The 18,502-nt window shown below is 39.6% G+C and overlaps 2 protein-coding genes across 2 annotated transcripts; one reads left to right on the forward strand and one right to left on the reverse strand.

The window, feature by feature from the left end:
* Window positions 1-1,237: 1,237 nt before the first annotated feature.
* Window positions 1,238-9,478, reverse strand: LOC139731619 (NAD(P)H pyrophosphatase NUDT13, mitochondrial-like). Its single transcript, XM_071642509.1, has 7 exons — window positions 9,400-9,478; window positions 8,333-8,921; window positions 7,280-7,509; window positions 6,442-6,567; window positions 5,623-5,734; window positions 1,933-2,093; window positions 1,238-1,455 (listed from the first exon to the last, which is right to left on the reverse strand). Exons 2-7 carry the CDS (start codon window positions 8,835-8,837, stop codon window positions 1,300-1,302), a joined length of 1,290 nt encoding a protein of 429 aa, XP_071498610.1. The 5' UTR covers window positions 8,838-8,921; window positions 9,400-9,478; the 3' UTR covers window positions 1,238-1,299.
* A 275-nt stretch (window positions 9,479-9,753) lies between these two features.
* LOC139731681 (dnaJ homolog subfamily C member 12-like) lies at window positions 9,754-18,293 on the forward strand. Its single transcript, XM_071642570.1, has 4 exons — window positions 9,754-9,909; window positions 14,972-15,190; window positions 15,623-15,737; window positions 17,550-18,293. Exons 1-4 carry the CDS (start codon window positions 9,829-9,831, stop codon window positions 17,624-17,626), a joined length of 492 nt encoding a protein of 163 aa, XP_071498671.1. The 5' UTR covers window positions 9,754-9,828; the 3' UTR covers window positions 17,627-18,293.
* Window positions 18,294-18,502: the final 209 nt, after the last annotated feature.

Here is an 18,502-nt window from a genome sequence, read left to right on the forward strand (position 1 = left end):
ACCAGTCAAAATAATCAAATTAGATGTCTACAAAATAACACATTCTAGTACACATAACTCCTAATACATTTGAACAGGACGCACATGTATGCATTATCACACTTAACACATCAGCACAGACACAGGCATAAAGAGAAAAGGTATACGTGTACACCTTTTATGTTTGCACCCTGTACAAAGACCCACTCAAAACTGCATGGCGATTTCAATCCATTTTTAATTCAAGATATCTTACCAGGCACCTGAGGAGTCTGTGCAGGATTACAAGCCAGTGGACCAATTCAGCATCTTTGACAACTTGGAAATATCTTATGTGACATTCTGAATCATAAAAGAGTACACAGGACCACTTGACCACATCGAATGGGAACAAAATAGTATGCTGTATATGTACCAACTAACATGTATACTGGAAGTCTTGGTAGAAGAGTACACATACAGCTAAAAAGTATTTTAATGCAATCAAAGCTAAGTCAATACTTCAACACATAAGTTGCTTGTGACTGTCGAAGTTGAGGTCTTTATGACTTGCACTGGTTCACGACAAATGCAAATTCCATGACCCTTGAGATAACATACACAAATGTGGCAGTAATCCCAGTATGGGCAATATGAATGTACAACCAAAATTTGTGCAACCAAAATGCCACTTGAATTTGTGAATGCCTTTCATGTGCAGTGTACAACAGTACATTTGATCTCTACACTTGCATGTTTTAATCAAGAGATTCACTTTTATCAACAAATTCATTTCAAACACCCTGAGAATGATGGAAGACTAAGATTTCCATTCAAACCACGGCCATGAACATGGATTGCATTGTAGAGTACAAAAGCAAATACATAACTAAAGTCTGACATCACACTACCAGTATGCATGGCCTAATATTGTATTCATCATTGAACCCCAAAGTATGCACACACATCTTCACAGACTTTATGTGACAAGTTTTGCTGACGTGAATTGTGTGGTGGTGTGTGTGTGTTATTTTTTATATGAACGACATATACAATAACAAATTACACACACAGACAGACACACACATATGCACACAAACACACACAAATGCACTTGTTAACTTGTTTATCAATTTATGTTTACATACATACAATATAGGAATACAGAAAGTCTGGATTGATTCTATTTCAGAGCAAACTCAAGTGTCATTTCACAGTACACGAGTACAAATCTTTGTGCTGATCATTTCTTGGTTAAAAATTGTTCATTGTACTGGAGTGTAATGATGGACAATAACTATACCAATTAATATTGCAGTTGTTAAAGTTCCTGAGTAATCCTCAACTTGCGAAAGCCCAGTTACGTAGAAGATGATGTGCAATGGCTTGCTTTGGTGGAAGCCAGATTAATCCCTGACCTCGTGACTCCAGAATGTTTTGGACTTCATCCCTGGAGATCCATCTGGCATCTTCTAGCTCATTTTTGTCGACGGACAGCTGTCGACAGTAAAAATTTCAAGGAAGCAAGACAAATACACACTTCATTAATTCATGAATTGCAAGAGTTGTACTTTTCTCTACTGTGCTGAAGATCTTCACATGATGTTGATAACGGTAGCTGGACTTCCTTTCAATAAACATCAGTGAATTGGACAACATATATCAAGGTCATGGATACTTTAAACCTTCACATACAGTATTACCATGAAATAGCATTATCAGTTTAAATCACAAATTATCCATATTTAGATGATGCGATGTCATTGGTAAACCGCTCTCCTATTGGTTTATACACAAAATATAGACCTAGTGAGAAAATAATTTTCTCCGGAATATTATCAGGGGCAGCTGCTCATCAACATTGTCTCAATGGAACTGGTAGTAAACTGGTAGTAAACTGGTAGTAAACTAGTAGTGCACTATAGTAACTTCCTGCAAGAACTTAACATCATCATATCAGATTTTCATCCTTACTTCACCATCATCACTATCGCCCTTCAGGTTCCCATAGCAACCCAGCATCAGCCCACTGGATGGGAAGGGCCAGTGTTGGGAGGAGGAGTAGGTGATGTTATCGATCTCGAGCCCGACCTCTTCAGCCACCTCTCTTTTCACTGCAGCCTCCATGGTCTCGCCTGGAGAGAGACATACAGATAGAATGGTGAGAGTTTTCTAGAATGTCAAATACAGTGTGCTCCCATTTTAACAAACACAGTTATAATGAAATTTCATTGCAATGAAGTGAAAGTTCAGGTCCCAGAATTACCATCTGCTGTGTATATACCTTTACATACTCTATCTGTTCAGCTATATTTTGATAGAGTAGAAGAAAACTACTGGTCCAGTGGAATTTGTTTGTAATGGGAGTCACCTGTATGCAGTCATCCTCGCCTTAGTCCAATCTATTTGGACTGCAGAAATCGCTTCGACTTATGAGGGATTAAAATCAATAGAATATAAAGAAGAGGACTGGAAAAAAACCTTTGACTTAGGCAATTATTTGACTTATGCAAGGTTGACTGTATTTTGGTGACAAGACATTTGCTCCTGCAACAGTTAATCCGGTCTTATTTTCTCCAAGGACTTAGGGTTAGGATTAGGGTTGTGATAGGGTTTTAGGTTTAGTTCAATGTGAGGATTAGGATTAGGGTGAGGGTCATGTTTGTGGGTAGAATTCATGCTTGGCTTTCAATAGCATGCAGATATTTCACAGGTGCAATTGTCGCAGGAGCAAATGTCATAAAACCGTATATTTCACCTTATGTTCCCCATTTGTATAGTAGATTATTACGGCTTTAGATAACACTATTGCTGCTGTTGTAGTGGTGAGCCTGGGGATGGCTTTTGAGGTCAATTCAGACTCTATACTCTCTTCTACACATGGGCCACTCATGATACAGAGAATAAATGCTGGTTGCTCTATTACAGTGAAGCTCAGCAATTCTTCTGGCCTCTGCCAAAGTACATATATGTAGCTACTTTGTTGATTTTGCTTTCCCAGGCTGGATGGTTGTGTGTCATATTCTTCTGGGTAGGGGCATCAGTATTTATGTCTATGAAGATAATTTTGAGGTAGTCTTTGAAAAATTGTCAAAAACTTTTGCAGTAGGCTTGATCATACAATCCACATACATACGTAGATATACCACTGCTGCATACTGGCACTGGTCCGATGGTCCCTGACCAGTAAAAATCATTATACAACACATAAAGAGAATGTAGCTATGCGATTAGTCAAGTGCCCATCACGTGACATTCAGTTAAAAGTTCTATCTCACGCTCTGGTCGTCAGCCATGCAATTTTGTTTGAGGAAAAAAATGAATAGCGCATGGCTGACGTCACCTATTTTCATTGACTCCTGTGTTAAACTCACAATTGACTCGAAGTCTTTGTTCCACGGCTCTGATGTCACAATAAACACACATTTGCCGCGCACACTCAACGATTACAAGCGTGCTTACAAGTGTGTACTTTTGTCACTCAAGTATGTAAACAACTTCAACCGATCAGCTTTGCGTACATAAGTACACGGTGACTGTGACTGAGCGGCTGCTCATTCGTCTTTCACTGAAAATGGCTGCCATTTCTGTGCTAAATTCAAGAATCTGTGTAGACCACATCTGTTGACATTCAAGGTGTTGTATAAAATAAATAGTGTCATGGTCTTTACTTTTGCAATGGAACAAGATTTTGTACTTGGTGAAAAACGAGGCGCACTGTTCAACTCGGAATCGCCTTGTTGAATAGAGCGCCTCTTGAAAGAGCGAAATCTTGTAACATTGCACTCGTGACCATTCACTATTTGTATACTGTCACACCTGTAACTTTTTCAGGAATGAAGCAGTAAAAAGTGGCAAAACTGAGTACCTACTGGTCTGACCCGTCTGTGGGACCAGTAGAACAAGAGACCCGCGGGTCTAGCGCTCACCTGAGTATCGCAAGTTCACCTTTCACGCAGTCACTAATCTAAATTATTCACAGCTCTACCAAAATTTGACGAGGCATTCTCAAGTGGAAGATGAAAATGTACAATAAGGGCCCAATTTTTTCAAGATTCCTTAATTTGGGGGAATTGGGGCCCCCTGGGGCCCTCTGGTGGGGCATGGTGCCCAGTTTGATAAATTGAGATCCTGACCACCTAGGGATGCTACCTGCCAAGTTTGACAAAAATCCATCATGAGGTTTTCAGGAAGAAGATGAAAATGTACAATTCAGGCCCCCATTTGGACCCTTCCAACCACCCCCCTCCCCCTACCCCCAAGAGGGGCACCCCTGGATCTCCTATGAACAAACTTGAAACTACAGTCATTAATGTACTCACTCATAGTATTATCTCAGCTCTATAACTTCTGATTCTAGAGAAGATTTTTAAAGATTCCTTCATTTGGGGGGTTTGGGCCCCCTGGGGGCCCCCTGGGCGGGGCATGGTGCCCATTTTAACAAATTGAGATCCTAACCCCCTAGGAATGCTACCTGCCAAGTTTGGTGAAAATGGGTCATGGGGTTCTCAAGAAGAAGATAAAAATGTACAATTTAGGCCCCATTAGGACCCCTCCTCACCCCCCTCCCCCCCCCCCCCCCCCCCCCCCCCCCGGGTCCCAAGGGGGGCACCCCTGATTCTGCCATGAACAAACTTGAAACTACAGTCATCAATGTGCTAACTCATAGTATTAACCTAGCTCTATCACTTCTGGTTCTAGAGAAGAAGGTTTTTGCGGATTCCTTAATTTTGGGGGGTTTGGGCCCCCTGGGGGCCTCCTGGGTGGGTCATGGTGCCCATTTTAACAAATGGAGTTCCTAACTCCCTAGGGATGCTACCTGCCAAGTTTGGTGAAAATGGGTCATGGAGTTCTCAAGAAGAAGATGAAAATGTACAATTTAGGCCCCATTAGAACCCTTCCCCACCCCCCTCCCCTGGGTCCCAAGGGGGGCACCCCTGATTCTGCCATGAACAAACTTGAAACTACAGTCATCAATGTACTAACTCATAGTATTAACTTCGCTCTATCACTTCTGGTTCTAGAGAAGAAGATTTTTACAGATTCCTTAATTTTGGGGGGTTTGGGCCCCCCTGGGGGCCCCCTGGGTGGGGCATGGTGCCCATTTTAACAAATTGAGTTCCTAACCCCCTAGGGATGCTACCTGCCAAGTTTGATGAAAATCGGTCATGGGGTTTTCAAGAAGAAGATGAAAATGTAAAAAGTTTACGCACGACGGACGACGGACGACGCACGACGGACGACGGACGACGCACGACGCACGACGCACGACGCACGACGCACGACGGACGCCGGACGAAGGGCGATCGCAATAGCTCACTTGAGCCTTTGGCTCAGGTGAGCTAAAAAATGGGTTAGTGTGTAGCCTCGCAAATACCATGGATCTTCTGACAACCCCCTTTTAAAATGAAGAAGAAGAAGAAAAAAGGCAGTTCTGTCCATATGGCCAAAAGTTAACACATAATCTGACTTGCATTCATTGAGACATTGCTAGTCAAATTTATGAGAACAGGGTGATGGCAGGGGAGAGGGTAATGCCAAGTAATTTAGCTCAGATTAATATTTTGTTTTGGCCACATCTCTGTGTTTCTTTGTCATTACCATTTACTACTGGAAATATGTCCATCAGTTGTCCAAAATTCATAATGGTACAGAATGACATACCCATATCACAAAAGCCTGCAAGAGCACTGTACATCCCTTCTGGAAATTGTGGTTGCCGGGCAACAAGGCATCTGTCTTTGTCCACCACCAGAGTGATGACTATTGGTTTCATCTGACAAGAGCAATAAGGAGATAATGTAAATGGCATTGCATTCTCAATATCAAAGCTAGAATTAAATCAAGACGACTGAGTACAAGCAAAGCAAAAGTAATGCATTGCGTACTACGAACCTAACGTACTTTCCTTAAAAGATGATGAGATAAATGGACAACATGAATATAATGTCTCTTCTGCCTAGAGGTGTAAGAAATATCTCTGCCACAGGTTACCAGCTCTGCAAACTTTGCTTCAAGATCACAGAGTAGTGAGGTGAGAGAAAAGCAACTATCTCACAGCTTGGTAGGACATCATGACTGCAGCATTTACTTTGGATTATCAAGCTGAAATTGGCTGGGACTAGAATGAGATGTGATGGATAGGTAAAGAGAGAGAGAGAGTGAAAAAGAGGGAGATATATAGACATACACTATTACAGTAAACTTAGAAAATTTCATATGATTTATTCTTCATGCTGGGGCACCTTCTATTTTGCACATGAGTGTATGAATTTAGTATTCCTCCAAATATTTTTATGATCTTGAGAGAGAAAACTTTTCAACAATTTCCAAATGGCAATTTTTATTTTGCATTTACTGTAGGTAGGTAGGTAGGTAGATAGATAGATAGATAGATAGATAGATAGATAGATAGATAGAGAGGGGGAGGAGGGGGTAGAAGGAGAGAGAGAGAGAGAGAGAGACTGACAGAAAAACTCTCACCGTGGGGTAATGGACCTCCGAACACTTGGAGCAGATGCGGCGATTCCCGGCCATGTTCTTCTCATTGACGCCGCCACATTTGGAGCAGAAACCCTGGAGTGAGTGCCACTGTAAAATGGCATATGCCTGCATTGTGCATGGATTAGAATACAGTTAGCACAATACTGGTTCATCACTTGGGATATATCCATTGCTAAATACTGTATATATGCTGAATATTTCGCGAGGTTTTTATTTTTGCGAATTTCGCAAGTTGGGTACTATTCGCAAAATTAAGACACGTGTAAATATTGACTCAGATCCCTATAGAAATGTGATGAACACGCTCACATTTCTCCATTTAGTATACACGACTCCATGAACGTGAATCTAACCACTTGGAAAACCGTCCGGAAGTCCTGATTCACGAAAATTAAGACTCGCTAAATATAATGGCATATACAGTAGCATAAGCCTGGTGCACACACAAGGGGTAAAATGCAAAAAGTCATCAGTCAGGACACAGATCAAGCTGTTCTGACACAAAGATATCGAAAGATACACCCATAGCTGTTTTGTTGCTAATTTGAGCTAATAATCATGATATTGATGACAATGATGAAAAATGATAATATTAACAATAATAGTGTTAATGATGATGGTGATGATAGAAGTAGTAGTTGTAGTGGTAATAATAATAATAATAATAATTACTTTCATCATTGTTACCATATCTATTACCTTCTTTTATCATTTCCATCATCATCATTATTATTATCAGCAACATTGTTGTACAAGGATGGCATAAGACATCAGATGTAGTACCTCAATCCTTTTTACATCTATCAAAAAGAATTACCTGAAGAAGATCCTCAATGTCTATTCTCCGGACACCAAACAAAGCCCTCCTAATGCCCAACACCTGAGCACCCATTGCACTCTCTAGTGACTGTTGAGAAGTCTCATCCCCTTTGGCTACGTTGAGGGCGAACTTGGCAGGCCGGTCGGGAAACCCGCGACTGGTAGAGTTCAGGAGTACCGCATGAGAAAGCTTCAGGCCCCCAGACAGTGCTAAGATCTCATCCATTTCTGTAGAAAGACAAAATATGTACATAATTGATCAGACTGCAAACTTTCTCAATGAGGAGACAGCTACGCAAATATTTATGTTCATTGATTTTCAGTCATTTCTGGTGTTCATGCACAGACAGAGACTATACAGCAATGCAATGAGACTTTGGTAAGAACACATACTGATGTGCGGAACACCTATCTGTTTCCAGGGTCTATTTCACAGTTCTTGTAGTATAAATCTGATGGGTAATTAGTATGGCAATCTGTATATAGGTGAAGAATGATGCTCCAAGATGACAACAGAATGGCCAACACATATCCTCAATTCTTATAGAAAACTTTACTTTCTGAATGTAATTCTATGCAACTAGAAATTTGACTGTATTGTTCTTGTTTTGTTTTAAATATGAAAACCTACATCAATATTTGATTTACTAGTAATCTGAATTGAGTCAAGTTTGCACATTTGAATGTGGAGCAAAACCAAAGGATGATTAACAAAGTATTTATAGGCATCGTTTGTTGTAAATCTCCATACTTTCTACAGAACACTGGTATTTCTTGAAGACAATCTGTTCAAAGTAAAGACTACCCTACAATCAAATTGTGCAGTGCTCAATCATCATAAATTCTTGACTTAATCTAGTACTTCAGCAAATGGTACCGTGGAATGTATGTTGTAAAAAGTACATTATGGAAAAAGATCGAGAGGGGGAAAAAATGTATCTAGTAAATGGCTCATTCAGTGGCTTTCATATACTGCATCTTGTTCTCACCCTCACATCATAACACAAATCATAATGAAGCTATAAGCACACAAACACACACTATTACTTGCCAGAAGCATCTCTCCAGGCAAGTGACATTCTGCTCGATTCTTCATCCATGCGGACTAGTGCTTTGAGGTCATAAAACACGGCGTACTCCCCCGTTTTCATGGCATCCTCACAAAGCTTGTCATTCTCTTTCAGTTTTTCAAGATGGCGCATCCCTGCCACATACTGGGATATCCCTGACTGCTGTTGCTTTGCTGTGACGCAAGATTTCGGGCTGAGGAATGCCACACGTGATCTGCATGCCTCTGTTACAACAGCCCTAACTGTGTTAGTCCTTTCCCATCTGATGACTGGACATTTTTGAAGAGAGAAAAATGGACATAGATGCTTGATGCCTCGAGACTGCTTTTCAAAGTGGGACACGCCCCTGGGCCATGTCCCTAGTGTGCATCTACTTTGTGGTCCTCCATTCAGTTGCCTGGCGGTAGTCCAGCAAAAGTGATAACAGCTGGCACACATCGTCATCGGCAGAAGTTGCTGTGGTCTGAGTAGAGTGGCAGCCATCATTTTGATGAAATGATCAATGCTCCTTCTCTTCTCTCACTCTCAAGTGAAAATTCAGTTTGGTTGATAATGATATCGATCAGTGATCTGAAACACACAAACAGTTTTACATTCATGAATGTTATCTTTTCAGCAGTGAAATAAATAATGAGAGACAAAGATCCAAGACATATCTCTTTCTTAGTCTTTGTTTTAACAATTCAGTTTTCTTTCCTCAGTTATTTCTATCTAGTATAAGTTAATGGTCCCACATACTCACATTCACGCAGTTGTCTAACGTTAGTTTTGTAAAATTAACTTGCAGCTTGCATTTCATTATTGGGCCATAATGTAAATAAATCAACCTTGTAATCTAATATTTCAGAACCTTACTTACTCCGCGGTGAACCCCCTGCCAACGTAACACATGCAGTATCTACAACTTTCTAGTACAAGTAAACTTTACGTTTTTATGAACCGAATGAGAATGCCTTTCAGAAATGACAAGGTCAACTGAAAAAAAGAAGAAAAAAAAGCCATGAATGGCACGATACAGGCAGGCAACCTCTAAACTAGTCAATCTTACTGGTGGTGGCAGCATCAAAGATCCTACCCGTATCAAAGATCTTTGGTAATATCAATGTGTAGTGTGTAGAATCTTTGCCGGTAGCATGGCATTTCTCCAGCTAGTCAGTCGTCCAGTCGGCTGCCCTTGTCGAGTCCGTCCGCGCCGCGCCGGCCAGCCAGTCGGGCCGGCCAGTCTTGCTGCTGCTGCTATGCCGCAGATCCTGTGCTGCACGCACAATGCATGTTTTGCCTATCCTGTCGAGTTATTACGTCACGTGTGGGCGTGGACAAGGAGTGAGCGGTGAGTGCAGTTGCAGTGCAGTGAGGAGGGAGCTACAGCTATGATCATCACAGCTGTGTAGATAGACAGAGAAGGAAAGCGGTTTGATGTTCACACTCTTCCCTTGTTCACTCCATCAAAACGATCGACATTTCTATTTTTAATCTCATGATGGCCGACATCTGGGCTGTGGAGAGGAAATTAGAGGACGATTACTACTGGCTTCTGGGTTGTGATGAACTGTCGACGGTGAGTATACGACTACGAGTGTAACTGACAGTTATATACTTTTAGGGCCTATGCTGTAAATTTGATACAAGCTTTCAATTTTGACTCTTCCAAAATTTCACTGTTTGATACCACTACCACTAGAAATACTACAACACTACCACTGTACCAGGCTACAACATACAGTATTCTGTGATAATGACATGGGCTGGTCTAGTGGTGATGGTGCAGTCATGTTATTGAGCTGTTGAGTTTTCATGTATGACACATAGAGGAGGGTCTATGTTGTTGTAAAATTTATTTTACTTGAGTAAAAAAGTTGAGTTGGTGAGAGTGTGATCCCAAGAACACGTAGTAAATTTAGTACTATAGGTGTAACGTATGTGAAAAGATTCTCTCATTATCTAAAGAGCCAAGATGTAGATGCAGTGGAGGGAGGGGTGGAACTGAACAGTCAATAGATAGATGGAGCTGAAATGATATGGACAGTGATAACATTGTTGTAGGCCTTAGTTATAATGTAGGTATAGACCTATAGGACATTCCACAGGCAGATGACACTGGTCTGTATACTAGCTAGGCCTAGATCTAGGAAGAGATTGTGTATAGCTCTGTATATATCTGTATCTGTAGTGTATGATAGTCAGCAAGATGTCCAAGAAGACACATCCACGCTAACTAGTCGAGTAGCACTACTTGTGGACGGAGCGTTTATATTGTAGTGTTGTGTATGAATAGTAAGGGATGTCCTCTAGTCTAGTTTTATCCGTGACCGAAAAAAAAAAATCAGTCTGTTTTTATCGTCTGGAATGTAACATTATGCGGAGACTACATTGTATGTTTGACTTCACAGAATCTCCTACGGGATGGAGGGGAACTGTAAAACTAAAAAGAGAGCAACTCCTGCAGACAGATGGATTTTTCTATCTATAGATGTATCCGAGTAGGGATAGAAAAGGTGGAGCATTGCATGGAATATGGTAGTCAGTTGACAATTTCGTACAGCATGATGACTTTGCTGTGTATGGGCGCGTTGTTCTTGTGAAGACTGCCACGTAGATTATTGATCAAGTATGGCCAATACTTGGAAGCTGTCTTTAGTTTGCTTTTCATTTAATAGGCAAAATCTAACCATACAGATCCCTGTCTGTACACAACTGTTTCAGACCTACACATGGTACTGTATAGGGGCAAGTCCAAGATAACGCGCACGTTACGTATGGGACATTCAGAGACTTTTATGACCTGAAAAATAGTGTTAATGGCCTTTGATCATATTGAACTTCATCATGGTGATTGATATCTAGAAGAAGTATAATCATGTAAAAAATGGAGAAAAATTACCTTCACAATTATATTCTAGAAGAGAAAAATAAGTGCTGTTACGTATGGGACCAGAAAAATTTTGTTTTTTTGAACATGTTTTTCAACCTCAAAACTCTCTGAAAGTATATCATTCTACAACTTGTAACTCACTATGATGAAAGTCACAACACTCAAGATTATCACAGGTAAGTTTCATGTCATGAGGCAAAAAGCTCTAATTACAGGTTCTAATTAAAGACAGACATGACGTGTTACGTATGGGACAGTTGCGTATGGGACAGTTTGTCCCCCATTCATTTAGTGTGTGAAGAACCATGTTTATGGGTATTTTGCATATTTATTGAAGTAAAATCAGTTGAAACTACTCAAATACTGATCCAGATTGTCAAGGAAACAATATTCCCCAAATATTCATCATCATAATCATATTCAATCATATTTTTATATTTTTATGACCAACCTGGGTATGCATGCCCTTTGTCCCCCATTCGTTTAGTGTGTGGAGAACCCTGTTTATGGGTATTTTGCAAAATAATTTTGCAAAATACCCATAAACAAATTGTTGCATAATTATTGAGGTGGAATCAGTTGAAATTACTCAAATACTGATCCAGATTGACTAGGGAACAATATTCCCCAGATATTTACCATCATAATCACATTCAATCATATTCTATATTTTTTATGACCAACCTGAGTATGTATGCCCTATTTTTATCAGGATACATGTAGTTACTACTGAAAAATTGAATAGTTTAAAGTGTTTACTTCCATTGATGAAGGGCAGTTTGCCATTTAGTTTCAATAAAAAACAACTTGACACAAGAAATATTAAGTTTAATGAATAAGCAATACCTGCTGCGTGGAACCCCAGTGATCTAGTAGACATATGATGTCTGTCTATCAGTCAGGTCATTGATTCGAGTCACACCTCAGTATGTATACCCATGAATTTTGTTGTGGCTACTACTGAAAACTGAATAAGGACAATTTGTGTTTCACTTGCAATAAAAAAAAATCATTTTACTTTTTTTTTCTATTATATATATAACAACCATTTCAAATTGGATCTCCATCACATAAACTTTGAATTCCTCTAGTCTTAGGATTTTATGCTCTAATAAGTAATTCATATAATTGGTTTCCAATCATCTCTTTAAATGTTGAAGACTGAATCCCCATTTCTACAAAAAACTATACCATCCCTTTAATGATGATTTTTCATTGTGTATTTTGCCATTTCCCCCTCCCCCTTTCTGAAAATTGTTCAGTCAAGTTCATGTATTGTTTCAAGTGTCTATAACTCAAAAAGTAGCTACAATGTTGGGATGCTTTCTTCAGGATGATTGACCATTTGTATACTGAGAGACCTTCCCAGCTAGCTACATGCATTCACATGCAATATGTATGAGGATGTCCCATACGTAACGCATTTGTCCCATATGTAACATTATTTCAATGCCTAATAAAAAAAAATTCTTTTACTTTTTTTCTTTTTTCTCTGGTATTTAATTGCTCTAAACAATAAATTAGAAGTTTCCAAAAGGGCATTAAAATAACCTTCGCAATTTCAGAAAAAACCTAAAAAAATGACCTCATTTTGTTACGTATGGGACATCTCATAATAGGACACGCTAATTTGCATAATCGTTTGCATAATCCCTAAATTTTCATACCAAGTTAAACTATGTGATGAACTTCTTATGTCCACATATTAATCAAATATTATTTGCTTTCCTTTGAATTAATATGATTTTTTTATAAATGTCCCATACGTAATGCTGTGTTTCACATTTATGCAAATGAAGCCCTTGAAATTTGCATAAATTTACATAATATCATTTTTTCCTCCACAGAAATCAAAACTTCAACTCATAAGCTTCAAAATGATACCAAACATGTCAATATTGAGCAAAGATGAAATTTAGCCTTCTGAGGGGACCTTATCTTGGACTTGCCCATAGTCAGGCTTAACCCCGGGGTGCTCCCTTGGTCAGTTGTTACAGTGTAACTGTTCGGGCTTTTTGCAGTCGAGTTGGGCTAGGCAACATCATGTCCTTCTGCATTGTTCTAGGCTCCACCTTGTACAGTGAAGTGTTACCCATACAAGACCCGAAATCCTATTATTTGCAGCCTGAACGCAAAGCGTTTGGGCCAGTCGCAGTACTCTAGCCCTAATCTTACTTCTCGCATCAAATTAAACATAAAACCCCATCACAACCCTTACCCTGATCCTCGCTCCCCGGTGAAAATATGACCAGAGCAGTTGTCACAGGAGAAAATGTCATGTCACCATCATAACAATCCCCATATATAGTACAGGACACAGGTTAGGGTTTCTGGGTCCTGTTACACAGGTTTGCCTGCACTTTATCATAATTTTACAACTGGTATATTTTATGCATATTGCATCAATGAATGTCATGGATTCTGTCAAGTATCATGTATCAAGTTACCAATGTCACCAGACAAAGAATGCCTTATTTGATATGGCCATCCTAAAACCATCCCTCATCCCCCCCCAAAAAAAAAGGTATATTAAAAAAACTAAAAAAAACTGATGTGTTCGAAATTTCTGGCAACTTTTCTTGGGTTGCTCTTGACTGTATTTTTACATGCCCGTTCCTCCACTTTCTCTTCCCTTGCCAATACTTGGCCACTTCTATTTTCACTCATTGAATGGATTTATAACTGTGTACAAGGAGCGCCGCGGGGTTAGATTTATACCTGCCTAAATGTGGGTGTACAGTCTGTAGGATGAGGAGTGAATCGGAATGATATAATTGGTTGATTCTCTTGACAACTGCTTTTTAGTACATGGAGAAAATTTAGGAAAATAAGCTCTGTGGTATAGTATGTTGATTTTGTGACAAAAGAAATGAGTAAAGAGTACAGAGAAAAAGAAGGAAATATGTAAGGTGCTCTCAATTTCTAAGAAGTCCTTCAAAATGTAGACCTTTACAAGTGGGAATCAGGATGTTCACAGACATACACTAACACCAGTGAATCCTTCGCCCGACTATTTCCCTATGTGCACCAAAATCATTCTGTGATGTAATGATGTACGTACTATACGTGATTAGAATTGCCACTTAAGGGCTTTTTACACTTGTAAATTTTTGCTTAGCCCCGGACCAACGGTGGGGCTAAGGGGGGGCCTTAGCCCCACCGTTGGTACGGGACTATCCTTAGCCCACTTTCTGTTTACACTCGTTTTTGCCAAAGTGGGCTAGCCCCACCGATAGTACGGTACTATCTGGCCCTGCAAAATAGCAGGGGTTAGCACCGCAATTGCGGTGCCAAGCAAGTGAGTGTAAACAGAACGAAAAAATAATCCTGGGCTAAGCGACGGAGACGAAGTGCGACCCTCACTGACCAATCAGAAACGAGGTAATCAAGTGCTGCCGGTGCGTCCGTGTACGTGTACAGTACACAGCGTAATTATGAATATTCATGTGGTTTGGAAAGTCCGGGGCTAAGAAATACGAGTGTAAAAAGGTCAGTTTTCTCCTTAGCCCCGGACAAGAGATAGTACGGGACTAATTGGCGAGTGTAAAAAGCTGAAAAAATTGGTACGGGACTAACGATAGTCCTGGGTCAGAGAAAGTCCGGGGTTAAGAAACACAAGTGTAAAAAGCCCTTTATTAGTGTGTTTACAGTAAATCTAAAACTCAGTGTATCCTCATGATTACAAGAAAAGCACACCAAAAAAATTGAGCCCTTGGCATCTGCTAATTATTTGACTCTCTGACCACAGACCGAGCAGATCAATGCGGAGTTCAAAGCCCGCGTGCGTGACGTCCATCCCGACAAGTGTCCCGACGACCCGTCGGCAGTGGAGAAGTTCAAGAAGCTGCAGAAAGCTCGGGACACCCTGACCGACGAGGAGCTGAGGAAGGACTATGACCTATGGAGGAGGAGCGGTCTGACCGTTCCCTACGAGATGTGGACGTCCTCGAGGGGGTCCCTCCATACAGTGAGCATTTCAAGTCTACTCTCCCTATGATGGTGCAACTCCAAATTTCAAATACTGAAATTTTTAATTGAAATTTAACTTGCAAATGCTTTTTATATGTTGATTGGAGCTCTAAGTTTATGAACTGGCAACTTTGTAGATTTGTTTCTGTTTTTGTTTGTACACTATAACTTCATATTTGCATCTAAAGTACAATTAAGTGGTTTTGTCATAGGTATGGTGTATTTCTCAAAATCAATCTGAAAATGGCATAGATCCTATAGAATTGCCATGAGTTATCATTTTGATGACATTCATGAAATTTGTGTAATGCACTGCATATTTTTCACATTTTTGAATGAGAAGGTGTTATCATATCACATCACACTGCATACACTGATCTGTTGTTCATGATTAACGATTATGTTGTGATTCTATTTGCTCACTATTCAGACACTGCACTGGGCAGTGCGAAAGAAGAAGGAGCCAATGATAGAAGATGTTCCCGATGCTGCTCAAGCCCAAGGCAGTACCGATGAAAGAGCTGCTTCCAACAGCTTCTCGCAGTGTAAGTTTCATTCTTTAATTTTGTTCAAGAGTTCATGTCAGCCATGTTTTTATACCAGTCCTCATCAATGCACAAATTTAAGATTTTTTTTTTTTTTTTAACAAATATACTGGCATTCAATATATGTATAATCCTGTTTCTGGTTTGTGAAATTAATTCTCTTTCTAATTTTGATAGATTATCTTACTGATGTTGCATATATGCAGATCATTATTGTACCTGGGTTGTACAGTAAACAGGAATTACTTGGCTTAGTGAGCAGATTTCCCTGCTAATTTGTTTTCCCCCACTGAGAGAGCGCGTATGATGCTTTCTTTCATCAAATATAATCACCCTTGCACCCAACCTCGTTAATCTAAATTCACTTGAGAAATTTGTTGTGTATGTACGTGTAGGATGTGGTCATATGTTATGGAGTACCAAAGTGATGATGTCACAGTTGTTAAGAACCAGCTTCCATGGCAATTAATGGCTATGACGTAACACTTTCAAACCAGTTTCCATGGCAATGAATGGCTATGATGTAACACTTCAGTACTCTATACACTGCATGTGCCCATTTTGAAGCTGTACAGATTTAGCCTTGTGTAATTGAGTGTGAATCCATAGTTAACCTAGCTGAAGTCTGATCCACTGAGAGTATGGAAAAGGCTTCCCCTTTTTTTGCTTCTAAGTTTAACTCACAAAAAAAAAGTTAGTAGGGTCAGGTAAGTGAGTTGTACACTCTAACAAAAATAACACAGAGAGCTGTGCAATGTGACAAAAATAAACTCAGAATGCTACATAGGTGCAGATCTTTGTAGGAGCTTTATTTTATCATTGTATTCAACTCTCAGCAAAGTGACACTTGTGCTCAAGTGTAACTTTGACAAAATCAACAGAGTGTTGGACATTGTACATGAAATCTAGGAAAAATAATTGTAAGGGAATAATGAGAACTTAGCATGCTTTCATGAAGCAATGATATCAAAGACAATCACACAATTTGCCAGTCAGGTAATTTAATTATTTTATTGCTTCAAAACTCTCTATTAATTGCTATCAGTGAACAGCTGTCTGTGTTCAGTCTGTCAAACAGTTGCTTAATGTTTGTTATAAAATGGGCTTTAGAATCTCTGCAATCTGATTGGTCAGTTGTCATGTATTGATTTTTACTGATCCACACTGAGCCATGCGTCCGGTAAAATCCGAATGCATGACTCAAGTCTTGTATAGGTTAGTAGGTGTACCAGACGCATGATGGGGGGAAAATGGTTGTATTTCATGAATTTTTGGGCCCATTTTATAACACAAATGATGCACAGGCCTACAAAAGTGTATTTCGTGGATCAGTGAGAATTGGATGTTCTTGAAAACTTTTGAACAGTCTAAAACCACTCACTGCGCTTGTGAGTTTAAATAGTTCCAAAGTTAAGCTTGCGCATCCAATTGATTCTCACCGATCCACTCTGTCCTGTGCATCATTTGTATGCTGTCTGACAGCTGTACAGGTAACTCCCATTATAATGAAGTCCTCGGGACTGCCCGTTTGCTTTCATTTTGTTAAAATTTCATTACAGCTGAACAGTACAGTATATAAAGATATATGTTAATTAGGGGACCTGAATTTTTACTTTGTCGTTTCAAGAATTTCATCTTAATGGTGTTCATTTTAACGGGAGTGCACTTTAATTCCACCATTGTGATAAATTTCATGTGTCACTGAAGTGACAAGCTTGCGGAGTAGGATTTTCTTGTTCTGCTACAGAGAAGTGCTCTCCTGGTTTTGATGTTGTGTTGTCTATTTCATTTCTCTCACTCTCTGTCTCTCAGATTCATCCTTTCCGTCTGGCTGGTCTAGAGAGAAAGGCAACGATGCTCTCCAGAAATTTCGTAACTATGAGATCTGAAGTCCACCTGTGTGGTGCGGTTGATACATATTCCTGGTTTTAAAAATGTAGAGTGAAATGATGCACGGTCTTGCTGGACATGTTACCCCTGTGTGCAATATAATTGTGGTTTGGGACTCTATTCTGCCAAGTCTTAATGATCCATTTGTGACCTTTGTGGTGAAATGAAAAAAGTACTGTGTACAAATGCTATTTTTGAAAGTTTATTCTGTATATGTGTATGTTTCTGTTATGATTGTGAGTGTGTCTGTTAGCATATCATGTACAATTTGTGAGAGTTTGCCCACGTATTTGAAATAGTGTTGTCCTGTAATTTTTATTTTTAACCTTGAAGGAAAGGTTGTGAAGTTGGTTCAAGGGGTTCATATTTTTTATAAAGGTCAGAGAAAGAGTGATCTTTATGACCTCATTTCTTCAATAGATTTTCTTGCACTAAAACAACAACAACAACGACTTGATCCCACACTACCTCATTGCCTACGGCTTCCATGCTGTGAATAACTTCTCCCGAAAAATATATGTCACTGGCCAAAAGAGATGAAATACTGTACATTTATCGCATAGTCATGGAAATGAAAGAAAAGCCATCGGCCCATTTTACTCTTCAAGATGACCAAAACCCCTTGGAATCTGTCAAGTAGAGGTTTCAATGGAGATGCATAGAGCTAGAGAAATGGGATGGGGTGTAAACAATAGGTCTACAGTACTTAAATATTAAAGATCCTCTTTATATTGTGTAGTCCTTTGATGTTTGTGAAAAGAAGTCATTTTACAAAACTGGTCATCTCCATCACAACCTCTTGGCTCAGTTTTATAGATGTTTGATAAGTATAAAGAATATGGGATATTGATATTGATATTTAAATAATTTGAATG

The sequence above is a fragment of the Diadema antillarum genome, unplaced genomic scaffold (assembly GCF_040938485.1).
Source record: "Diadema antillarum isolate AM-2024a unplaced genomic scaffold, OU_Dant_1.0 seq00000382_RagTag, whole genome shotgun sequence".
NCBI classification, from domain to species: Eukaryota; Metazoa; Echinodermata; class Echinoidea; order Diadematoida; family Diadematidae; genus Diadema; species Diadema antillarum.

Coding starts and splice junctions, on each gene's coding strand:
- LOC139731681 (XM_071642570.1), top strand. CDS start 9,829: ATGATGGCCGACATCTGGGCTGTGGAGAGGAAATTAGAGGACGATTAC. Junction 15,191..15,622: donor CGAGGGGGTCCCTCCATACA/GTGAGCATTTCA, acceptor CTCACTATTCAG/ACACTGCACTGGGCAGTGCG. Junction 15,738..17,549: donor TTCCAACAGCTTCTCGCAGT/GTAAGTTTCATT, acceptor TCTGTCTCTCAG/ATTCATCCTTTCCGTCTGGC.
- LOC139731619 (XM_071642509.1), bottom strand. CDS start 8,837: ATGATGGCTGCCACTCTACTCAGACCACAGCAACTTCTGCCGATGACG. Junction 5,735..6,441: donor CGGAGGTCCATTACCCCACG/GTGAGAGTTTTT, acceptor TGCTCTTGTCAG/ATGAAACCAATAGTCATCAC. Junction 2,094..5,622: donor TGCAGGCTTTTGTGATATGG/GTATGTCATTCT, acceptor GTCTCTCTCCAG/GCGAGACCATGGAGGCTGCA.